At 34.8% G+C, this 26,634-nt stretch overlaps 1 protein-coding gene across 5 annotated transcripts in view; it reads left to right on the forward strand.

The window, feature by feature from the left end:
• Positions 1-26,634, forward strand: part of LOC123555928 (inositol 1,4,5-trisphosphate receptor type 3-like) — a 125,864-nt gene that overhangs the window by 95,316 nt on the left and 3,914 nt on the right. For 3 of the 5 annotated variants that reach the window (XM_053548126.1, XM_053548125.1, XM_053548127.1), the window contains 18 exons: positions 269-394; positions 883-1,143; positions 1,329-1,454; positions 2,787-2,936; positions 5,695-5,796; positions 6,089-6,184; positions 6,896-6,964; positions 8,737-8,842; positions 11,383-11,501; positions 14,525-14,694; positions 15,470-15,562; positions 16,105-16,257; positions 17,263-17,365; positions 19,015-19,138; positions 20,597-20,775; positions 22,007-22,156; positions 24,850-24,927; positions 25,673-25,798. In XM_053548126.1, the coding sequence (XP_053404101.1) occupies positions 269-394; positions 883-1,143; positions 1,329-1,454; positions 2,787-2,936; positions 5,695-5,796; positions 6,089-6,184; positions 6,896-6,964; positions 8,737-8,842; positions 11,383-11,501; positions 14,525-14,694; positions 15,470-15,562; positions 16,105-16,257; positions 17,263-17,365; positions 19,015-19,138; positions 20,597-20,775; positions 22,007-22,156; positions 24,850-24,927; positions 25,673-25,798 (2,331 nt within the window). Of the gene's footprint in view, positions 1-268; positions 395-882; positions 1,144-1,328; positions 1,455-2,786; positions 2,937-5,694; positions 5,797-6,088; positions 6,185-6,895; positions 6,965-8,736; positions 8,843-11,382; positions 11,502-14,524; positions 14,695-15,469; positions 15,563-16,104; positions 16,258-17,262; positions 17,366-19,014; positions 19,139-20,596; positions 20,776-22,006; positions 22,157-24,849; positions 24,928-25,672; positions 25,799-26,634 lie in introns of those variants that run through there. The other 2 variants (XR_008371689.1, XM_053548128.1) reach the window with 2 other exon arrangements.

A 26,634-nucleotide genomic window follows, 5' to 3' on the forward strand; every position in this document is an offset into this window, starting at 1 on the left:
TGTCTCTCATGAGTTTAAACAGCTTTCCGACACATCTGTACGTTTTCTTAATATCTAAATATTTAAGTTTACATTTGTTCGATTAAAAACATTAATTTCAATTAGCAAATGTTTCTGAAGATTTTAAAATTCAGTTTATGCGGACAAAGCATCAGGCACTAGATTATTAGTAGTATAATTTTCCCATATAGATATTAAACTGAGATAAGTTTTAATAAGTTTGATTGTAGAATTCCCTGACATATGCTTTAAGTGTTGACCTTTCCAGGCTGTATCATCTCTATCAAGAACACTTAGGCAATCTATGGCTTCAGTGAGGAAGTCTGTAACTATTTTGCCTAGTTCCCACGGAAGTAGGAGACATTCAAAGGCTAGAGAAATCGGAAAAATGAAGGTAGATGTCTTGTAAAAAGATTTAAAAAATTGTATAATGTAAATACACGGGTCATTTAAGGGTAAGATTCTCATGAACACGACAACAGAAAATGACCAAAGGTTAGCGTATCAGATTTATGTGGACATAGAAAAATCAGCACTTCAAGTCTAAAACAGCAAATATGATGATTATTCAATGGCAAAAGTTCTAAACAAGAATCCTAGATAAGAATATACTATAACATCTTTAGGTTACTTCTTTAGCTAGACGGCATGACATGCCTGTTGTGTAATGTATGTTTTAAGTAGGATAGCGTTCTGGTGCTAAGATAACAAAGAGTGCATCATTAAAGAAATGCCGAATGTTCTAGTGACACACTGGCAGACTTGGAGAACATGTGAATGAAAGTATTATCACGCATATAGATGTTTATTCCTTTTTCAACGTGCGGTATTAAAACTATAACAATTTATTAATGCTACTTTTTATTTTCTCCGACTGGTCAGCAAGGTTCAGTGGTTGGTTCTGGCATAATTCCTGACCTGCAAGTTGAATCACATGCATCAAATGGTACGATTTATACACAGGCGTCCAGTGATCTGACATTGAAGGGCAGACATCCGGAGGCATGGGGTCCATCTAGAACAACATTTAATAAAGTAGCTCCAGATACTAAACATTTCAACCAAATTGTACTATCCATCGATCATGAGGTAGCTGTACAAGAAATCTCTGTTAAAGGAGCCGCTAAAGAAATTAAAGGCGAGGTATATTGTCTAAACTGTTATCAAAGGAAGTATTGCTGTATATACTGTACTATATCAAAGTCAATTATTTGACCGTAAAAGAAAATCTGAAAATCACCCGCTACTTTTTATGAACTCAGCATAATTTTGTGCTCAATTTTCAAAATATTTTAGAGTTATATCATGATATTTGTCAAAATACCTAGGATGATGAGTTAGAAAATTTGCTAAACGCCGAAATGCCAGAATTCAATTACAAAGATGATGGATGCATAGAACTCGTTCTAAGGATTCTCGGGAGCATGTGTGACAACCAACACACCGGACTACAGGTAGATACAGGAATATGTCAGAGTTTAAGTTTAAAAAAGGAAAGTTGTATTGAAAACTGTGGCTTATGGGTTGAATTTAAAGTTTCAAGGGTGATGCATTTACTTAATATTTTTGAAATGATTTACTTGTTTATTTGACTTTTATATCAAGCTTCTGCGACCAGTAATTAATCCAGTTTGCCAAACATTAATTCATAATGTCAATATATATGAAAGAGCCTTTTGTAGTATATTCAAATTTAAATAAAGCACCCTGCAAGGATGCTTTTTCATTTTCGTGAAGATTTCTTTCATAGCTTACATAACTACATAACTTTATGTCAAACAATGCTTTAAATAATAATCATTTCTATCAACTATATTCGCACATACACTTACTGAAAGCTTGCAGGTAGTGGTTTTGAATATCAACCTGCAAGCAATTTAGTTAGTGTTTTATGATACGACATCAGAGATGATATTTTACAGTTTTATTTTTAAATTGTTGACTTATTAGCAAAGTAAACATGTGTTAAATACAGACTGGTCATATAGCACAAACTATGGCCCGACGAGTTATATAAGAAGGCTGAACTCACAGAGGTGAAAGTCAAGGGAGTAATTTAAAAGCAGTGACCTTAACCACTTTACAACAAAGACCCCTCCCACCTCCACCTCCCCCAACAATGAAAACAATGCTACTGCACTTGTTTCTGCTGTTTTGCAGTAAAATCATATGAAAAAATCTGAAATTTGAATCACATAAACTTGTCACCATTTGAATTAATCATACTTCAGTCGCCTTAAAAGCAAGAGTATATGTAATGTATACCTTTCCAAAACCTTTCTGAAGCACAATTTTATGTACGGAGAAATCAGTCTTTTACAGTGATTACTTTGAAGAAGTGGACCCGTACTGGCAACCGGCAATTTCCCTGCTCATTTGTATTTTATGTTACATTTCGGCATTGTTCGGCCGCAAATGTAGTATATATGAGTAATGTCTTCGGTGAAGCTGGAATATGCTGAAATCACATTCGGAGAAAAACGTGATTGGACGGAAATTACCGAACGTCATTTTGGGTCCACTAACTTAAGTTGTAAGTACTGTACTTTTAAATGCATCTGTGAAAACCAGTATCTGGTTTTCATGTATTCATTGGGCATTCAAATACTTTAACGATTTTTATTGGTTTACCTGTTCCTTTTTAATTCTGACCGTTCTCACGTTGATAGAAAACACTAAATGTGTGAATGTTTTCTGAGTATTATGTTTTTGTTGTTGTTGTTTTTGTTCAGAAAATTAATTTGGTCCCTGTATAAGCTCATCTATACACCGGAATGTATTTACAGAATTACATCCGAGAGCAGTCAAATAACATAAAGTCTATAGACCTGGTTGCGGAGACGATCAATTTCTTGAAAATCATGTATACCAACATCAGTGCTGACACCATTGTCTTGGTCACAGAGATCTTTGAAACTCTTGTTGAATTCACATCGGTAAATATAACTTTTTGTCATACATAAAGGTTTGACGTAGAATTTAAGTTTGACTGTATTTTCTATTTTTATGTGTGTGTTGTTGTTTTTTTGTTGTGTTTTTCGAAAAAAGAGACCTGTAGTATGAGTATGAAGCAAATATTAAAAATGACATTTGATACTGTAATGACGAACATTTTTGACATATTAGATTCATTTATGTGAAATAATATTCAGTCTGTTAGAAGCTATGTGTTTCCACAAGACAAATGTTTTCAACTGGCTTAATGTTTGTCTTCTTGTTGGCATGATAACCTTGCTACTTAATTACAGTCAGACACATCAAAGCACATTTAGCTGGACGCTTTTTCAGACACTGAGCTTAAGTTATGTTTTCGGGAAGTACTGCCAGGAACAAAAATGCACTGTTTTGCATCACGAAAGAAGACAGTAAGCATGTTCTTAAAAGACGACGTGGCGTATAAAGTTAAACTTAGCCAGTCCACCAATCGTCGTTGCATTGGTTGATACAATGTTTCGAGGAATGCTCTTGAACTGGTAAAAAATAGTATAGTGATAGAACAACAAAATTGCTTATTTGACTACAATATCTGTGACAAGCACATCATAAAGACGGCTTCACTTGTATCGGTGCTATGCACAGGGCACGTTAAAGAGTCAGACTGTCTATTCGCTATGCTAAGTAAGCCGGACAGGCTTGTATCCTAAGGATTTCTCTGTCTCTCTTTTCTGGCGGCTTCCTGTTGCTCTATCCCTCTGGTCAGACCGCTCTGTGTCTGTATAAAGAGAGGATGAATTTGGCGCCCTGAGTGGCTGCCTTTGTGCTATGTAAAGCGCCTTTTAACATGTTTATCATAAAAAGGGCGCTATATAAATCTGTTATAATGTATTATTTGTAAAATAATGTACAAAATAAGAAGTGACCCTTGACAAGAAGACCGGCGACTTACTTGTCACTGTGTTGTGTTTACAGTGATTCAGCGCAATCTAAGCTGACCACCTTGTCATTGACAATAAGATCTGTGGTTATATACATTGAAAATGCAACAGCCAGGCTGAATGTGTGTGCTGCACATCGAAACTAATCTTACTGGGTTAGTGGACTTGCTGTGGCGGATCTCACATATGGGAAAGTCAACTGTTTTGAATTTAAGTATATCCCTTTATGCAAACTATATCTGTATATTCAGTGTATCCTCGAGATCAAGTTAACTTTCAGAGAGAGAAAATATAGCTTCTCTGGTCCAAATTAATTGAAAAGACTAAAATGTCACTGCTGATTTGTGGGACATGAAAACAGAGATTTGAGTATATATGCAAATGTTGAACGCGTACGAATGTGTAGTACAATTTGGACGTATATATAAAGCACCATCGAAACTAATCTTATATATATATATATATATATTACGAACAAAAAAAGAACCCGGAACGGGAACAAAATATCGTAAAATTATAAAATGACTTCACACGCTAGCGTAGATTTTCTTAAATTTTAATAGAGAAGTCACAAACTAGTTTCGCCGTGAATGGCTCATCAGTGTGTCTAAATATATCCATATATTTAGACACACTGATGAGCCATTCACGGCGAAACTAGTTTGTGACTTTTCTATTAAAATTTAGTCGTGAATGGCTTATCAGTGTGTCTAAATATATGGATATATTTAGACACACTGATGAGCCAATCACGGCGAAACTAGTTTGTGACTTTTCTGTTAAAATTTAAGAAAATCTAAACGAGCGTGTGAAGTCATTTTATAATTTTACGATAATATATATATATATTCCCTGTAAGCAAAACGATTCATATAGCCAAAGAAAAGGCACCACTAGGCTTTTATGTTATTTGACTACAAAATATGTGGAATCATTTATCCGTGTTGCATTTACCGGGAAAAAGTTCCAACCGGACTTCGGTTTTTGACTACAAAATATGTAACAAAATAAAGCATTTACGGAGAACTAAGCTGAGATAATTGATATCAAGATATGCGAATTTAAAAATTAATGTTGTATGTACAGGGAACAGTTTTAACCATGCTGCTGTCTTTGAAAAGTTATACTATAATATAAATTGTCGTAGTATTTAGAGGGAAAAACATCAGCCATGTTAAGATATACGACAGTATGAATTACCGTAGTATTTACAGGAAACAGCATCAACAATTTTGAAGTGTTTGTGAAGTTATACAACAGTATAAACTATCGTAACAGCATCAACCATGCTTCTGTGTTTGTAAACAAAATCACATTGTTGTAATTACTGGATACAGCTCCAATAAGTCCGTTGTGTTTGAAGATATAAATCACTTTTATTTTGAAATAGTACCAACCAGACTGTAATGTTTGACAACAAGATGTGCGACTTATAGCAGACTCGGTATGACTGAGTCTGTTCATGAGAGGTAATGTAATATACAACACCCCACACGCCCCCTAGCACCGGCTTTAGTGGAGTTCTATTGTAATAGTAAAAATGAATATACTGCATAATCCAAAAGGATGTACACACGCACAAAAAAAAGGGTACAGGCCAGGCTATTAACACCGTGATATTTGACTATATATGACTATATATGACTATATAAGCCAGTGTTATATTTACAGGGAAACAGCTCAAGCCAAGCTGTTGTGTTTGGCAACAGGATCTTTGACTATATACTTGACTGTTTTATCTACAAGAATACAATACCGACCAGGCTGTTGTGCTTGCCAACACGGTCATTGAATACATAAATAATTATTGTATTTACAGGGAAACAGCACCAACCAGGCTGTTGTGTTTGACAACAAGATCTGCGACTATATAAATCATATTCTGCGTGCTGACGTCTTTAAGGACTGCACAGACAAAGAGGTTTGTTGCTTATAATGGTGTTTTAGTGTATCTTATTGAATATTGCTCACGTTCATAGTCAACAGTCTGTTTTGTTTATTCATTAATGAATATTAGACTACTTAAAAACAATTTCCAGCTGTTTTAAATTAGTGAGCTACCGTGGTGGTGAATAGAAGTGAAAACTATTGTAAAAATGATTACGATATCAAAATCCTCTTTTAAAATAAAAAATAAACTGATTGTGTTATGTTAAGCATAGTTACACAGAAAAAAATATATAAAAAAAATTAGTAAAATTGATATGTAACAGGTATACACACTGAAAAGAGCTATTGGTTTTTTGGTGCGATGTTTGACGGTGGAAAACTTTAGTGTTGAGGATGGACTGAAGGCCAGTTTACCAAAGGTATGACAGTATTTTTTTCAATGATTTTAGGGTAAATAATGGATCATCACAATTCATTGATTGCTTTATATCCGATTCGAAAATGGCAGTTGGTACACGGGAACGAAGTCTTGACCCTTGCTTAAAGATAAAGATATGGGAGCATGGGGACATTTTTACAGGCAATGTTGAAACTAAGTCTATCTATAAAAAAGAAAATACAGTTTGCTATAAAAGAATCATTAATATGTAACGATTACATGATACTTGTCAAGGAAGCCCATATCCTCAGGTGTTCTAGTCCAACTTAATATGTGTTTGTCTTGTTTACGTGCGAGTCTGCGCTGCTGTGGTTTATGGTGTAGGGAGATTGCGTTTTAGGAACGTGGCTTTCCTTGTTGAATATTCATCCTTCCTTTTACCACTTTCCCTTAACACCCGACCCTTTTATCGGCCTCTTACCTCCCCCGCCCACCACCCCCATTTCTGTATTTTGCATATAATTAAAATGTACTTTGAAGCAACCCGTCTACAATATTTTTCCGTGACAGCTTCTTTTTGTTGTGGGGCTACTTTGCGATGCATGGTTCTATGGCTGTATTTGAAGTGCTCTGTGCTTCCGGGAAATCTACCCTAAACATTTATCTTTTATATGGATCCTTGGGTAATGCTTTAATAGAAAATGTTTTATGTATATTAATAGATTAAATATATTATAGAATATATTTTTAGGAAGTTATGGAATTTTTGGACACGACTGTCTTGGTATCTGTGATGACAGATGCCAGAAAGTTGTACGAGGTAAGTTAATTTTGCTGAGAGCCTGTATATAGCACTATTCTAAGTCAGTCAGAAAGCCGAAGATGCAATATATTTCAATTTGCGATGAATAGCTTTATTAAGTATCAACATAACTTCGGCATAGAATTAGCATAAAGGTGCATTTATGACTTGATATGTTTAATCCACATAATGCCTGCTGAATAAATCGATCACGTTTTTTTTTTTGAGATTGATAATTTTAAAGACGTTTGAAACAGTATCAAATAAAACCAGAAATGTTTGGGAATCAATCGAAATTTCCGCCTCAATTTATCAGTACAAAAGCGCCAGATCGTTGATTAATGACGACAATCCGATGTATAAATTGAAGATCAGAAAAGTATATTTTTAGTTATGTTGTAGAACATGTCAGTTAAGATTAACATGTAATCACGCTGATCTGTCGTTCTAAGCTTATTTGAAATATAATACGAATCATTAAAAATGGATATGTGTGAGAACAATACTAAATTCACGATCCGCAGCTATATAACGCCTATCGCTAATTCTCCATAAAATAGAACAATTGAGATTTAAAATAAACGAAAAATCAACTGCTGTGATTTTCAATTAATTAGAGCATGTTTTGAAACCGTGAATCGAATACCAAAATGAATTCAACAATCTCTTTCTAATTTCATAATGAAAGCCGTTTGAGTAAAAGCACTGTAATTTCAGCAGTAACGTACGTTTCATTACTACCAGTAATAATTATTGTAGTGTATAAATGTAACTTTTTATAGAACGACCCGTTGTGAAAATGCCTCTTGAAATGGTAGTCTTTTATACAGCTAAAGGTTGTTCACAAGAGCGCTGACAATGATACATGACTCTACGATAAAATATGGTTGGCTGTTACATTTCACCCCCTACGATTGTGACATAAGAGATTCTACTTCTGTTCTTTTACATACGTATTATTTCCAAAGGCCAAACGGTTGAAAACAACATTTCAAAAACATAATTATGATAAAAAGTCATACTGACTTATGTGTAGGACCGTAAAACACGTTTTGATCTCTACAAGCGAATTCAATTAGCTCAATTATGATTCAGCGGTGACGTCATAAATGTATGACATAAAGTATGACGACATTATGATGTGACGTTATATTAAAGTTAAGCTTGTAGCTCGTAACACAAGGTCAACTAACCTAATTTGATAATTCTGTTCATAAATTATTTGCGAGCTGTAAGATAACTAGTTTATAAATACTTCTAAAAATTCTAATAAAAAAGGAACAAATATCTATACGCTCCATTTGCTATGCAACACTTTCTAACCATGGGGGGTAAATTGTAACTGCATATGATCTGAATGACGTATTGCGCTGAAAATGTAGTACTGTAAAATGCGAATTATTTGCGTTGTTAGAATCGAAATAATAAATATGTTCCAATATTTTTATCAATTAATAAAATATGAGCAGTCATTCGGATGCGAATAATTAAACCGCTCGTGCTACGCACTCGTGATTTAATTATTACGCATCCAAACTAATGCCCATATTTTATTAACTGATAAAATGTAGGAACAGATTCATTATTTCTTGAATAATATATTTGTGAAGGCACATGACTTGCTACGATAAAACATTAACTTCGCAGTCTAAATGGAAATATGAATATTCATTAATTTAGTTAAGGGTAATCCAGAATTTGTTTATTTTCAGATAAAATTTTACAAATACGTTGTTTGTTTATTTAGAAAGGTTTAGAGAATTAAATTTATTCAGACTTTTGTCTTACAGCCAATGAAAGAAGAAGACTTCAAAGCATTACTACATACAGTGGGATTTCAGTATTACCATTTACTCGCCATGAAACTCGATCTGTTCCCTGAGCTAGACATGGATAGTGAGTTGTTTAGTAACTTTAGGGTTTTAAAATCCATAATTTCATTTCTTGTAGAAGAATCCAATGCCATTTTAGCTCAACCTAGCAACGTGCTGAAGATTAGCTATTGTGACAATTCACCGTCGTCCATCTGTTGATTAGTATTTTCATCAAAGGACATCTCGACTGAAGCTATGTCGTAAACATTAGGGAACGTAGTCTGAATGTGTCTTGGATGGTCCTCTTCCAAGTAGTTCAAACGGCCCCGCTTGGCAGCGACATCTTCTTAGGCAATGGTTCAATTTTAAATAATTTGATAGAATTGTTTTTTTAGTAACCCTATACCAGATTTGTTAAAATACATGTAATTACGTTTTGTCATAACATGGCCATAAGGGGTTGTTTTTCAAACGTATAGCCGACAGTGTACTTAGTCTATTTTCCTATACGTATACAGTGGAAGAAAAATCTTCCTGTCAGAAAGTGCCGACCTTATTTTAGAAGTATTTAACATAAATGATCCTTGGGTGACCCTCTACCAAGATTGTCCAAGTGATTCCCATTGGTCAAAAAACATGGTCACCAGAGGGCGGGGTCACTTTTCCCTATATGTACAAAAGTGAAAATCTGGTAGCCAAATTTTAAAATAACTTCAGTCAAAACATCCGTTGGTAACTATTTACAATGGTTCTTTTGAGACGTTAAAATTTATGGCCAGGACCAGAGCTTTAAAAATCTTTAAACAGCATATGTTCTAAACCAGTGCTTCAATTTTAAAATGATTTTACTCAAATTATCCTTTGGCGACTCTCTATCTCAAGAATTTTCATTTTTAAAATGAAAAAAAAAAACTTTGAGTCTTAAAACAAACAGTTTCCTTATATGTATATGATTGGAACTTTAAAAATTCTTCTTGCCAAAACTTTTTATCTCGTTTCTAAGATAATTTCACAGAGATGTTCCTTTGGTGACCATCTATCATGATATTTTCATTCGTCAATAAACATGGCCACCAAAACTAAAATGAAATAAAAAAAATCTTTAAATGCCTCCTCCTCCCGAAACACTGGTTCGATTTTGAAATAAAGTCACAGCAATGTTCTTTGGTTGACCTACTAAAACTGATTTTAAAAATAAACATGGCTGTCGGGTTTGGGTTTTTCCTCTCTTCTAAAATTGTTTAAAGCGATATTACTTTTCAAAACATGGCTGTCAGGGATCGGTCTATGTTTTTTTTCCATATATGGTTCAAAGGAAAACTCAGACAGTCTTCTCATCAATAATTGCAGGCCATTTTTAACGGTTTATTGGCAGACATATTTCTTGTTATACCAGTATTTTTGGGAAATTCGGGTGAGCGATATAGGGCCATCGTTGCCCTTTTGTTAAAATGATTTCACGCAAATGATCATCGGGCTATCTTCTACATAGATTGTTCAAATTATACCGATTCGTCGCATGAGATAGCGGCCAAATAGCGGCCACTTTTCCCTATATGTATATAGATGAAGCTTTAAAAATCTTATTGTCAGAAACTGCTGGCTTGATTTTAAAAAAAAAAATCACAAAAATACTTTTTGTTCGGCCTTAAACCAAGATGGATCAAAACACTCCGCTTTGTCAAAAAACATAACCATAAATAAAATACTTTTCAAACAACGTCTTCTCCTCTCCTGCACCGTGTGTCCAATATTGAATTGATTTCACACAAATGTCCCTTGCGTGGCCGTCTCCCATAGATTGATTTATTCTAATTCGCCAAAAGTTTGACCGTCAGAGCCAAGAAAGAAAAATCTTTAAACAACATTTTCCAAGCTGTTAGTCCAGTTTCTATTCTTTGGGTGACTGGGTGACGTTCTCCCAAATTATTTCAAATTACTCTTATTCTTCAAAAGACATTGAGGACTGATATTTAAATATTTTAATGTTCATGTAGAACGTTTTCATCATAACTGAATTCACAAGCTCTAAGTTCTGTAAGATTTGTCTTGACAAGCTCATATGATGCTTATGCCGGAGCGATCGTGGTATAGAACTCTCTGCTGAAGAAACATATCAATTGGTTAACGAAGAAACATACCAATTTTCAAATATGTATGGTTCAACAAATTTCCCCGTCTTTGTCCTAAATAATGTGTGCACGGTCAACTGATGTTATTAAAGCTTGTCCTTCATGATCCTAATTGTGTAGATGTGACTATCGTCTCTCCCACCCACTGCCACTCTGCCCCCCAAAAGTAGGCATGAATTTATCAGTTTTACTTGACTCTTGTATATTTCAAATTCGCCTAAATGATAACTCAAATTCTATTTATATATAGCAAGAGCATAAGTAACACAGTATCAATGTCTAGTTCCACTAAATATATATTCTGGCAGCTTTTTTAACAATTGACTGTTTATATATGACATTTAGTTGTTAATGCAGCTCTAAATACACAGTTAGTTTATATGTTTAGCTGAAAAAGATACATATGATGAGAATATTTTTCATTACTAGTTTAAATCTAACGACTAAACAGTTTATTAAAACCTGTCTAAAGTATGTCATCTACTCTCAGGCATATTGAAGACAGAAGAGCAGAAAGCCGCCTTCAGTTTCTATAGTGACAATACGCTCTCCATTGAAATTGTGAAGGATGACATTATACAAAAAGTATACTTTCAAGTTAGAGATAAGGTAATGTTTCATATTACTGTATAAAGCATATTTTGGATAAAGGACTGACATTTCTTGTGGGTATATGTATTTTATAAACCCTTTTTATGATCCCCCTACCCCACCCCTGTTCGTCCTGATTTTATGTCCGATCTGTAACATCAAGGGATTTGCACAAATGTTCCCCATAATGAGACAATGTTTCATGTACAAGATCCATACCCCTAGCTCAAAGATCAAGGTCATAGATCAATATGGCTTTCTTCCTGTCCTGTCTGTAATTCAACCATTCATGAAGGCATTTTTACATTACTTTGCATATACGTTCCCAATAATCAAACAATATGTCCTTCATAAAACGCAGACCACTAGCTTAAAGGTCAAGGTCACACATGGAGGTCAAAGATTAGGTTTCTTCTCTGTCCAGTCCATAACACTGTGATCCTTGAACGGATTGTAATATTACTTGGCACAAATGTATCCCATGATAAGACAACATGTCATGCGTAAAACCCAATTCCCTACCGCAAAGTTCAAGGTCACATTCAGAGGTCAAAGTTAAATAGTGTTTCTTTTCCTGCCGATCTAGTAACTCTGTCATCTTTGAAGCAATTTTAATATTACTTGGCACAAATGTATCTCAAATTGAGATGACGTGTCATGCGCACTACTCAGTTCCCTAGCTCAAAGATAAAGGTCACACTTGGAGCTCAAACATCAGTTATTATTTTCCTATCTGGTCCATAACTCTTTCATCCTTGCAGGGATTCTAATACTTCATGGCAAAAATGTATCGCATAATGAGACGACGTGTCATGCGCAACACCCAGACCAGTAGCCGAAAGGTTACACTCAGAGGTCATATGTCTTTTTCCTGTTCGGCCAATAAATCTGTCATCCATCAAGAGATTTTAATATTACTTGACACAATTGTTCCCCATAGCGAGATGATGTATCATTTGCAACACCCAGATCACTTGCTCAAAGTTCAAGGTCAAACGTGGACGTCAATGTTCAGAAGGTTTTTTGTCGAGCCCGCTTGCGGAAGCGAAGACATAGTTGTCCAAATGGCTGTTCGGTGTATGTGCGTGCGTCAGTGCGTCCGTCCGTGCGTCCGTCCGGATTTGTTTGTCCAGACCATAACTTTGACATGCATGGAATAATCTTGTTTATATTTGGTATGAATGTTAACCTCAGTGAGACGGAGTGTCATGTGCAAACCCAAGGTTCCTATGTCAAAGGTCAAGGTCACAGTTGGAGGTCAAAGGTCATGTCAGATCTTGTCCGGCCCATAACTTTGACATGCATTAAGGAATCTTGTTTATGTTTGGCATAAATGTTAACCTCAGTGAGATGGAGTGTCATGCTTAAACCCCAGGTTCCTATCTCAAAGGTCAAGGTCACAGTTGGAGGTCAAAAGTCATGTCAGATCTTCTCCGGCCAATAAATTTTACATGCATTGAGGAATCTTGTTTATATTTGGCATGAATATTAATCTCAGTGGGTCGGAGTGTCATGCGCAAACCCCAGGTTCCTATCTCAAAGGTCAACAGTTGGAGGTCAAATGTCATGTCAGATCTTGTCCGGCCCATAACTTTGACTTGCATAGAGGAATATTGTTTATATCTGGCATGAATGTTTGACTCAATGAGACGGACTCTATCTCAAAGGTCAAGGTCTCAGTTAGGGGTCAAAGGGCGGACACGACATGTTGCCCGTGGGCATCTAGTATTTCTGTGCAGTCCATAACTCTGCCATCAATCAAGGGATGTTTCCTATAATAAGACAATTAACTTGTCAAGCACACCACCTAGCTCAAAAATCAAGGTCACACTCGGTCAAAAGTCAATAGGGTTTTTAGTCCTGTCCGGTCAATAACATATGGGTCGTAAAACGTTTGACCAAACATATACCCAGATATTACATATCAGTTACCATTTGCATTCAAATAAAGCAGTATGGGATCAGGCACTTTTTCAAAAGTAGTTTCTTGTTTTCTAATTAATCAAATAACTCCTCATGCTATTGTTTTAGTTGTTGTCTATTGTTTAATTGTGATCAGTCGTCGTTGATATACTTTAACAACACTATGGGTTTTTTTTCTGCGGTCACCAAATCCTGACTTAATACTAACTGGCACCAGTATGGTAACTTAACGCCATTAATTAGAAACGCAAGTTCCTTGCGTTTATATTATGAGTTAAAAAGATAATATTCCTTGATAAATTACATTTATCTTCTTTTAAATAGATTTACATGAAATAATTGTTATTTAGTTTTTATCAATTTTGGAACGGTATTTACAAAAACTATACACACACAATACATATCGAATACATTACAAGAGACCATGTGCATGTTTAAAAGTGTATAATATTATTCTGTAAATGTACTATAAGTGTGTTGACTACAGATAGTCAGTCTTTTGAAATTATTTTCCAAATCATAACATTGTGTCTAGAGAATACTAAAATGTTGTGTATTGAAATAAGGTCATAGTAAGCAAAAAGGCTATAGATAGTGCTTTTAGTTGTTTGGATCTTCTTAGTAAAAATGTATTACAGCTGAAACTCGATATGTCAAACTCGCTTATCCCGATATTACGGCTTTTTAAAAGTTTGTTTTAAGTCCTGTCAAACTTCATTCTTTCTCTTTGTGTTTTCACTCTGTTTATATCAAATTTGACATACATACTGGGACTTCGGTTGTGTCGAATAAAGGCGTGATCTTGTGTTGCAAATATAAAATACACAAAAAAATACGAACAAAATGCATTTCAAATCGCTATACATTCTCAGATTGTATATAACATTTATATTCCATGTTTGCATGTACATAAATATGAGGCTAAGGCAAAAAAAAATTCGAAAAATACTTGCACCAAGTCCTTCTAAGTCAAATTTCTGTTGCATCGAATGCTTTGTCAGTTGGAATTCAGAATCCAAGTTATCAACTGTATAATAATTCAAATTGAATTATCTGTTGGAAAAGGAACACAGTAATAAGGAATAAGGAACACTTTTTTAAGACTTCTTTTTTTCCAGGGAGTTTTGAGAGAAGAAATTAAAGAAAGGTTCAAATATGAGGTTGATAGATCTTCTCCAAGCAATAAATTACGCGATTTCATGGAATGGGTAAGGGACATAATCAAAGATATCAAGTACCAGAGGCGTGTTCGTGCAAATCCAGTTGGAAGATTTTTTGTAAATGCTTGGTATGTAAACTCTTGGGTCACATTTCTTTAAAAATGTTTGAACCCAAAAATAACAGCGTATTCAGATAAAAGCTGCCACCTGTATAAACGTATGAATCCAATGAAATAATTGAATATGCTCCCATAAATAATTATACCCCAAATTGAAGAAGCGGGGGTGTATTATTTTCCACATGTCAGTGGTCTGAACGTATGTCGGTAGAGCGAACGGTTTTCGCTCAATAAATTTAAAACCAATTAACCCAGAACATTCAAACTTGGTAGCATGATTGGGCTTATAAAGTAAATGGACCCTATTGTTTTAGGGATTATCAAAAGGTTGAAGGTCAAGGTCACAGAGGTCTGAACCTTGAAAACGGTTTTTGCCCAATAACTTTGAACCACTTGAGCCAATTCTTTCAATCTTGGTAGCATGATTGGGCATATGTAGTGGATGAGCTCAATTGTTCTGGGATCAGCTTGACTCCAACATTTAAACTTGACAGCATGAACATATATATGAACATTGAGAACTATTTCTGCATTGTAACTTGCGAACGTTCAAACTTGGTAGCATGATTGGGCCGACATCATTGGGGCATACGTGCTTTGCAAACAGCTCTTGTTTTCATTTGCAGACCAGTGCTAGACAATAGTTATAATGAAGTGTTCAACTTCACCCTTAAGGTTATGAGCTTATTCCATGATTAAAACAACTGTTCTTTTGGGGAACATTAGAATGTAATTTTAGTTATAGTTTTGTTGTTGCACGGCTTTCTTAGTAGATTTATTTCAGGTTGCCACTGAACTATTTAGTAATGTTGTGTACGCTGATAATATGTGTTGTTGTCATGGTAACTTGGGAGGAAGGAGACGGAACTTCGCCAAGGTTTGAAATATTTTGTAACAAATAGTATAGTTTTACTGGCATAATAAACACGACCAATTGATTAAGATTATAATGCTGAAGCCCAGGTTCCTTTGCATCTAAAATATGAATATTCAATCATTACCCTTCATTTAACTAAAGCTTGTAAATAATATGTCAGCAAAGGACAGCTATTAAATATGAAAGTAAGAACCAGGTATGAAATATGAAAGGAAGAGTCTGGTATTAAATATGAAAATACAATATATTTAAAAATAAAAATTTCTGTCCCTACAGGTTGGAGTTAAATAGGATGCTATAAATAAGTGAACCCGTAAAAAACAGTCGGCAAGTATCACGCGGATTCGTATCCTCGTATAATGTTTCGGTATTCTTTGGACGTTAACGCGACTGATGAATACGAACTCAAGGCTTACTTACCTGAGAATGCTAAATCGCATACAGAAAATGATTAACCGTATGGAAAATAACGACTGTCAACATGGGACTACTTCTTCAATCTTTTCATGACTTACATTTGTTTTTGTTGTTTTCTTTTTCAGATACAACCCATCATTCAGATTTGCTAATGCAAATGTTGTGATCTATATACTTGGCGGTGTACACAACTGTCTGTCCATAGGGATATGCATTAGTTACATCATATCCAACAGGCCAACATTTCCATCTGTTGAAGATATTAAGGAATGGTGGACGTATGTAATTTAAACATACATTGTATCAAACATGTTTTTGACAATGATAACAAAGTAGAACTTTCTATAGGAAAATATTATCCTAGAATATTCAGACACTTTCTCATAGCAATACTTTCACCAACATCAAAACAAATTTCTTTTACAGTAAAGTACAAAAGATGACCGATTTCAATGAAGCAATTCTCTAAACATCTTTCACTTTCTTGCATGCCGGACAGGATTTGCCCGTGTTTTTGTCGGTGCTGGAAAATCTCGTCTTACACCACGGGGTGTAAGATGACTGCCGTGCTGTAATTTATTAATGAATTCCTAGATTCGTACGGTAATATAGTATTATAGTGCTTAAAAGAAAAGCATTATTCTATTTATTTTCTCTTTATTTGAAAAATTTGAAAAAATATATTTATCACTTGTAGAAGGTGCGGATGGAAATACCTCGCTCTCGGATTACTGTTTCTGCGGTAAATCGGCAGAGACTCGTTACGGCCTAAAAAGTTATCCTCTTGCCATATTTCAATCCGCAGCTTCAACTATTGAAACTATTCTTATGTTCTATATATTTACCAACAAAAACGTATATACATTTTTAAATGTGTATTTTCTCTGATTTGAATGTATTTATTTCTGTGGATTTCAAAAGGCTATTTTTAAAAAGTGCTTATATGATTAAGTTTATATTTATATATCTAAGTTGCAACCACAGTAGACAAAAGGAAAATTGTCATACAGAGGATATTTGTTTGTTTTAGTGTAAGATCGAAATATTTTTCGAGTGAACACTAGATGCAATTTTTTTACGAGTGGCGCAGTCACTCACTTTAGCAACGCTTTATTATCCAGAACATTGAATGAATAGAAAATATAACAACACTGAGTCACTTAAAGGAAAGGCAGCAGTTGTTATGTTATTAACCAAATCAATAAATACATTTATGCAATTACAAACTGTATATAGTATTTTCTAAAGCATACATGACACTAAACTACTACTTTTTATTAAAGAGGAATAGAGGATAACGATGACGAGGGTGAAAACTGGATTGACGCCAAGAAAGAGTCCCATCTAGAAGTGAAGGCGTTTGAGCTAAAAACAATCTACTATCTTGTATGATTTGTTTGTTTTTGCCCCCCCCCCCCCCCCCATGAGTGGTGGGGGCATATATATTTGCTCGTGTCCGTCCGTCCGTCCGTCCGTCCATCCTTCCGAGAATGTTCTGTCGCGCCTAGCTCCAAAAGGATTTGACGTAGATTCACAAAACTTTACAGGAATGTTGGTCAGCATGTGTAGTTGTGCACCTGGGGTTTACGGATTCATTCAGTCGTGTAGGAGTTATGACCCCTGACTTAGTAAAAAATTGTCATTTGAATGTTGTGTCGCGCGTAGCTCCATAAGTATTTGACCTAGAGTCACCAAAATTTACAGGAATGTTAGTAAGCATGTGCAGTTGTGCACCTGGGGTTTTGCGTCCGGATTCATTCAGTCGTGTAGGAGGTATGGTCCCTGACTTAGTTAAAAATTTGTCATTTTAATGTTGTGTCGCGCCTAGCTCCAAAAGTATTTGACCTAGAGTCACCAAAAATTACAGGAATGTTGGTCAGCATGTGTAGTTGTGCACCTAGGGTTTTGCGTCCGGATTCATTCAGTCATGTAGGAGTTATGACCCCTGACTTAGTAAAAAATTGTCATTTGAATGTTGTGTCGCGCGTAGCTCCAAAAGTATTTGACCTAGAGTCACCAAAATTTACAGGAATGTTAGTAAGCATGTGCAGTTGTGCACCTGGGGTTTTGCGTCCGGATTCATCCAGTCGTGTAGGAGTTATGGCCCCTGACGTAGTTAAAAATTGGTCATTTTAATGTTGTGTCGCGCTAGCTGCAAAAGTATTTGACCTAGAGTCACCAAAGTTTACAGGAATGATGGTCAGCATGTGCAGTTGTGCACCTGGTGTTTCGCGTCCGAATTCATTCTGTATTGTAGGAATTATGGCCCCTGACCTTGGAAAAAATGTCATTTTAATGTTTTGTCGCGCGTAGCTACGAAAATATTTTACCTAAGTCATTATTTCACTACACAAGACCAGACTTCTTGTCCGGACTTACTAATAAAAAAAGTTTGTGAAACATGTATGTTAAAAGGTACTTGACCTAAAATCATAAAACATTAGAGGATTGTTTTATAGCCTATGAAGTGTTCTCTTTAGGATTTTACTCAGCTAGGCCAGAGTTATGGCCAACTAAGTGAAAAATACTTGTAAGGTTCTTAAAAGCTTGTGTTGCAAACATCTTAAAAAATCATTTAACCTGAGTCATTAAACCATGTTACAGTGGCAGGAGTAGGGGCACCTGTGTCCTATGGACACACATCTAGTTTCAAATTTCCACAATGATGAAGTTTACTAAAATGTAATATTTTCACAAATTGAGTGTCTTCTGAATTCAAACAAATATAACCATAAAACTAAGAAAGTAGTTTTTACGTCAATTCAATGTTCGCGATTTGAAGGACAATGTACTATTTATTCGGGTCATAAAGAACTTTGGTTTTGTAAATATAATTACTAATGCACATAATGTTTTGTTGCTATTCATGAGAGTTTTATATTAGCGTGTTGATCTAATTGCAAAACCTAACGAACCTAAACCTTGAAGGCACCCAATCTACATTTGTAGCTTCTAAAAATCTCTTCTGTCTGGTACCTTTTTGAAATACAGAGTTTAATAATACATCTTTCACTTTTGCACCTACTTACTTACAGCTGTTTGTCGCCTGTTCTATAGCAGGCACATTTACAGATGGGTATTTCTTTGCCTTCCATTTACTGCACATAGCAGAGCTAAACCATGTGTTGAAGGGAGTCATTCGGGCTGTAACTACCAATGGTAAGTAACTCTTTTGTATTAAAATAGTGTCATTCTAGAGTTTCTATGTTAAAAAATTTATAACCATGTAACAAAAGACTGATACAATCTACTTGTTTGATTTTAACAAGTACTTTACCCACTCCATACATTTTCGTGATGCTTTATTGGGATCACTTACTTTGTCCCGTATGTCTGATAACCTTATGGTATGATTTTTTATATTCCTTTGCCAGTACCTGTAACTATCCACACAGAGGTGACATAGACGTATTTTATACTTATACGTGCGCTGTAATAACTTATATGTGAGCCCGTAATAAATGATACGAGCGCACAAATTAGCGTAAAAAACACCAGCGCACGTATTGATATAAAAATCTGTGCACGTATTAAGTACGTAATAATTTAGTAGTAAGTTATGAGGTTTTTTATACCAGTACGTGCGAATGTACTTAATATATATAAGAGCTATGTTTTTTATACTAATACGTGTGTACGTATTGATTATTACATGCGCACGTGTTAATATTTAAAAAAAACAGCAATGTCACCTCTGTGCCACTGTATGTAATAACTAACGGTAATTTTTCCTGTAGGGCCAATAATGTGAATTCGATATGTATTCGAGATATAGTTTCAGCACAGAGTGAATATCAAATGAAATATTTACAGCATTGGCGCCACCACTTTGATGAATGTTATCGTTCAAAGTTGTGTTTTCTTTTATTTTCAATGTCTGTTTCAGAGGTTTGAACCAAAATTGACCCTTTTAATTCCAGATATATTTCACTGTAAGTTTCAGTAGGTCACTAAAACAAATACTAGTATAAATTATACCATCAAATGTTTGATATTGCATTTGTCAAAAGAATCGTTGAAACATATTTGTTCTCTACACTGCACTGATCTGGCACCCGTATTAACTGATCCTTTGCCTTGAAAGTAAAAGATTTATTTCATGAAACTTTAAATATATTCACGTCCTTTTATTTGTTGCTACATCAATAAGTATGACAAATAGTGGATCCTACGGTAACTTTAAAAGAACAATAAATGTTTATGAATCAGAAAGCAATATTGGGAAAATTAAAATGCATGAAGTGGCCGAAATATCATAAGTATATATTCCCCGTGACAACAAGTAGTTAAAATATGATAAAACTAGAACATGTAATAATGTTTAAAAAATCATGAAATCTAGTAAACAGATAAGAAGCAACATAGCACATGTACAAATGCAGTCTATTCCTTTGGTTGCTAAGGTAACTAAAAGTAATACATATTTCATTGCAATTGTCCATCCGATCCGGTAGCAGATGTTTATAGCTGGGCAATAGTCTTGTTTTCAGCAGGTGTATATCGTCTAGTTAAGTCTTAAATTGAAAACATTAAGCTGCTTTCATTTATAGGTCTGGGGAAATGCTCGACTACTATTTCAAAGCTATGAAATTAGTTATATAATAATTATCATTTCAGGTAAAGCGCTGTTGATGGTAACCCTTCTTGCTTTGGCGATATTTTACATATACTCCCTAGTAATCTTTGCATTTTATCGTGGCTGGATGTGGTCAGCTGAGGACGGGCGACATTGTCGTACCATCTACGAGTGTTTCATATCAGTGTTACATCACGGACTAGTTGATGGTCTCTACTCGGTGGGTATCTATATGATATTAGGTTTCTATTGAAGAAGAAACATGACAGGTGTTACATTTTCATAGTTTAACGGTATTGACAATAACTTTCAATCAGCTGATTTTATAATACAATGGTAGATGTGAATCAATGGAAGTCGAAAACAAAATGTCCTTAACTCTTTCTGGATTATGTATAAAGTTATCCAATTTCGACAGTTCAACATAAGTTGTTGGTATGGGTTGATGGTCCGTCATTCGTTGTGAATTTAAACACAACTTTAAACATTTTCACCTCTGAAATAATTAGTTAAAATAATAATAACAACATTGTATTATCATACCAGCATTGATCGCTCTACTTTGTTTAATGGTTTCCTTGACTGCATGAGAGAGATGAAATAGAAAACCCTTGACATGAGTCATTTGATAGATCTTCGGCAAATAACGGCATGAAAAGTCTCCTACACTTTGGTAATAATACACAACCCTTACGCGACTGTTAGAGTTACTAGTTTGATAAATTAGATAATGGACTTTTAATGTAACGCATGCATCTATTATCATAAAGAAGCACCACAGAAAAGCTATATTCGTTTGTGGGTTTCTATGATGGTAACTGTACATGATTTGCACCAAAATTGAGAAATGCAAGCATGTAGTTATAGTTGTTTGACAGTAACATATGTTGCGTATAGACATCGTGTTTAATGTCTAAAAATTTGACTGAATAAATTAAGCAGTATACAAAGTAATTGATATATCTAATTAGGTTTAGACCACACTTTGTCTATACAGTGTATGATAATTATTTAGCTATGTTTTTAAAAACAATACTAACAAGAGATTGGTCGAGTAAGGTAACAGATAAGTTGTAAAACACATTTATTATGGAAGGGCCTTAATTGTCCACCTGTAATCTTTTAGTATAGCTGTTTTATTAGAATGTTCTTCATGCATGAAGCTTATGTAGGAGCGCGATGTGGGGGGGGGGGGGGGGGGGAGCGGAGAAGTTGGCCACTAGGTCGTGATGGATCTTTAATGCAGTCTAAATCTGTTGACTTCTTTCTTTTAACTATTAGGCTAGCAGTCGAGTGTTACACTGTTTATTCATAGGAGAACTATTTTCCTCACGAAAACACTTTTTAAATTATGCTTGTATCAAAAAACATCATAAAAGAATTGTAATTAAGAGTGGGCCCACAGTAATCACATATCGTTGTTGTCTAATGACAGTATTAATTTTTTTCAGCACTTCGAAAGGCAGATGGGAAGCGATTTTCCACAAGCTATCGGAATAACCTTCATCGATGTTTCATTCTTCGTCATTATTACGATCATTGGTCTGAACATTGTCTTAGGTATCATTGTCGATACTTTCTCGCAGCTCAGAGATTCCAAGGTAAATCTTATGTCAATGATTCCAAGAAACGTATCTCTTTGTATCCTCACATATTCTCATTTCGTAACGGTACCGATGTACATGCCTGTTTATTTTCTAACAATTTTTCTTACCGCAATAGTAATAGTGTACCTATCTTTTCATATTCTCACACCTTCACTTATCACAATGGTACAAATACACATGTATGTTTAAATAATATTCTCACACCTTCACTCATCCCAATGGTACCAGTGTTCTTATCTGTTTATATTCTCACACCTTCACTTATCGCAATGGTACAAGTGTCCATATCTCTTAATATTCTCACACCTTCACTTATCACAATGGTACAAATACACATGTATGTTTAAATAATATTCTCACACCTTCACTCAACCCAATGGTACCAGTGTTCTTATCTGTTTATATTCTCACACCTTCACTTATCGCAATGGTACAAGTGTCCATATCTCTTAATATTCTCACACGTTCACTTATCACAATGGTACATGTATGTTTAAATAATATTCTCACACCTTCACTCAACCCAATGGTACCAGTGTTCTTATCTGTTTATATTCTCACACCTTCACTTATCGCAATGGTACAAGTGTCCATATCTCTTAATATTCTCACACGTTCACTTATCACAATGGTACATGTCTGTTTAAATAATATTCTCATACCTTCACTCATCCCGACGGTACCAGTGTTCTTATTTGTTTATATTCTCACACCTTCACTCATCTCAATGGTACAAGTGTCCATATCTCTTAATATTCTCACACGTTCACTTATCTCAATGGTACCAATGTACATTTACACATTCACTTATCACAATAGTACCAATATACATATCTGTTTATATTCTCACACCTTCACTTATTTCAATGGTACCAGTGTTCTTATCTATTAATATATTATCACACCTATACATATCGCAATGATACTAGTGTTCTTATCTGTTTAAATGTTTACACTTTTACTTATCTCAATGGTACCAGTGCAAATATCTGTTTATTTTCACCTACCTTCACTTATCTCAATGGTATCATTGTTCATGTCTGTTTATATCCTACATTTTCACTTATTTCAGCGGTACCAGTTTACATTTCTGTTTGTATTCTACACCTTCACTTCACTCAATGGTACCTATGTACATATATGTTTTATTCTCAAACATTATCTTATCTCAGTGGTACTACTGTTATCGTACATATCTGTTTATATATTGATACTTTCATTTTACTCTATGGTCCAATGGTAGTTAACTGTTTATTTTGGTTTATATGTTATAACATATTATTTCAACTATAGCAAATCTTAACCTTTAGCCTGCTGGCGGCAAGTGTGTTTGCCTTTGTGGCCAATGCAGACCAAGATCAGCCAGCACGTCTTGTCGCTATTCAGCTATAAAATTTCCAGTGAACACCCCTACCCTATGAATAATAAGTGGTACTGCCCAAATTGAATGATGGACCAGTCCATTTTAGAAATTAAGCAAGGTAAAGGTTAAATGAATAAGTGCTTTCATTTTGAAGATATCAAACGTGTTGAATAGAATAATAAAACGCGACTCTGCAAAGCACTTTATTATTTTTATTAAACGAGTGTAATTATCTTAAACGTTTAATTCTATTAAACACATGTTACATTTTACTCTGCTTTAACATCGAAAGTGCTTCAGAATCTTTCCTTACTGGTTATAGAAGAAGCTGTTTCGACCAACATCCTCTATCCTTAAAACAACGCCAACATAACAATGTTATTACACTAGTTTATTGATAGAACCTCAAATGTTCAAGATAGAAACATAAAAAAGTCTAGAAAGTTTCTAAATCTTCCAAATAACCAAAAGTGTTATTTCAAAAGTGGGCCATTTTAAGTTGTGTCATTAATAATTGAACTTGCCTTGGGTATGTATTTTTAGGAAGTTGGATTCTACTAATTTACTTCCCTTGCACTGTCACATAATTGAGTGAAAAAATAAAACGGCTTTAGACACTAGTCTTATTTTGTTTTTAATCAGAAGACAAATTCGTGTAGAATGTATTTATCTGTGTATGGTTTACCCTTGAATAGTTTTTCGTCAGCTTAGTAACTTCAATAAATAACTTTTAGCAAATAAAGTGAAGTATCTGTCAGTATTTTATAATGAAGTTATTACACTTTTGTTTATAATAGCATATCACATTTTATATAAACAGGAGTTGTGGTACATGAGAAGTGGTAATTATATTTATAGGTTACCAATCCTTTATTGACCTGCCAATGAAATTTAGTTTTTTGGTAACGAAGGGCAGTGACGGTAAAGCTTAATTCATTAGAAGGTCAGTAAGTGATCTATAACCTATTGATAGTTTAACATAACCAATAGCAACCACGCTATTTGCCAACTAAATGTGCTACTTAATGGATTTACTTAACAGGTACTGTGCATCCCGGCATAACATACAAAGTATGTGAAACAAAAGTTTGAAAATATCTGGTTTGCTGATAGGATGTTCAGATGACTGTAACAGCCTATCACCTATGACTATATTACACTCACATGATTTTAAATGTGTGTTAAACTGCAGTATCGCTTGGGAGATAACTTTTTTGTTATATTCCCAGTTTGCTTTGATATTATGTTTAATAAAAGATGGCAAAATACTGATTAGATTATTAGTTTCAAATCAATTAGTGATTAACAATATTAATCATTTCAGTTTGAGATTGACAAAGATATGAGGAGTACATACTTGATCTGTAGTCGAGAAAGTTACGACTTTGAGAAAAAAGGAGGGGTAAATTATCTAATTTCATGTATTTGAAAAAAATGTCATTTCTTATCTTTCATTTTTACATCATTTTGTTTACCATTTCAGACGCATCTCTGGAACAGGAATATATCAATGTTCAAATATTGCAGCCAATTATCAAAGAAATATTCAAGTTGGTTAAAATTATGCAATTTTGAACTAATAAAAAGGTCTTGAACATTTGTCAGAGTTTCTTGTATATATAGAAAATGTTAGAAATAGCAGTGACTGTCATAGGTCATGAATATGTAATGTCTTTAAGAGTTTGAAATAACTCAAAGAGCATGTTAAAACAAAATGTTGTACAGCTATGTTAAATTACTTAAGTAAAACAGAAATACTTGTTCTGTCGCTAGTTATATTTCATTTGGACTATTTTATGTAATATTCTACTCGTTACTGTTATAGCAGAGAGAGAAATAAGCCAAATGCAACGTATTCAGAGTATGTATGCATAATTTGTTTTGAAACATAGGCTAATAATTGAGTTCTAAGAAAGCTCTATGTAATTCTATCTAGCTATATAAGCCATGATCAATCTTTCATGTACAGTTGTTTTGTCGTAAATGCATCAGTCTACTTGATGGAGCTGTTTTTCCAATATTGTCCAAATAGAGCAAGTTTGTGGTCTTCATGATCAGACACTACAGAGGGGTATCAACTCGTCTACTTATTGATTTATCATATACCTGTAACGGATATTTCAAATGCAAACATCAAACTATTTTAGGGTGAAGGGTTTCAGAGGCATGTAAAACTAGAGCATAACCAGTGGGCTTACTTGTTTTTCTTCATACATCTTGATGAGACAAGACCAAATGACTACTCAGCAATAGAACTTCATGTTTATCAACTGGTAAGGAGCGTATTTATATGTCTAACGATGGGGAAAATAAACCAGACATCGAAAATATAAAAGTTGTTGAGATTGTAGGCCAGTCCCAAATTGCAGCCTTGGTCAGTGTTAAACTGCTCTCAAAACAACTACTGTAGACAATGTAATTTTCGCATTGGCTTTAATTGGCGATGTCATGGCTGTCAGCATTCACGGTATTAAGGATTCCTGAAACGCGAGTGACTGGTTTAGGACATGATGCAGATTAACTGTCACGTATAATGTGGATTCGCGAATGGCATAATTGGCTAATATTAACAAAAGTATAACCATCACGTATGTTACACTTTATAGTAATAAACAAGTTGTTTTAATATATCTTCACAATATGGGTTTAATAGAACTTTGTCCCGCCTTCTGTCTGTACGCCCGTCCCATACTCCGTCTGTTTCTTTACTCTACAAAAAGCAGTAAACTGTTCACTCGATACAACGATACGGTTAATAATCATGGAAAGATCACAAGAACTATAACTGTCTTCCACAAGCATACGATTATATATCTTCTTGACATGTACTAAATTATTCACGTTGTAGGCGTTATGTCTATAATTCTAAAGGGCATTCGTGGCTCAATGGTTAAGGTCGCTGACTTCGAATTACTTGCCCCTCCCCTTTAAGGGTTCGAGCCTCACTAGAGGCGTTGAATTCTTCATGTCAGGAAGCTATCCAGCTGGCTTAGGGAAGGTCGTAGGTTCTACCAAGGTGCCTGCCCGTGATGAAATAACGCACAGAGGGGCACCTGGGGTCTTCCTCCACCATGGAAAGTCGCCATATGTCTATAACTGTGTCTGTGCG

The sequence above is a fragment of the Mercenaria mercenaria genome, chromosome 7 (genome assembly GCF_021730395.1).
Source record: "Mercenaria mercenaria strain notata chromosome 7, MADL_Memer_1, whole genome shotgun sequence".
Lineage (NCBI taxonomy): Eukaryota > Metazoa > Mollusca > Bivalvia > Venerida > Veneridae > Mercenaria > Mercenaria mercenaria.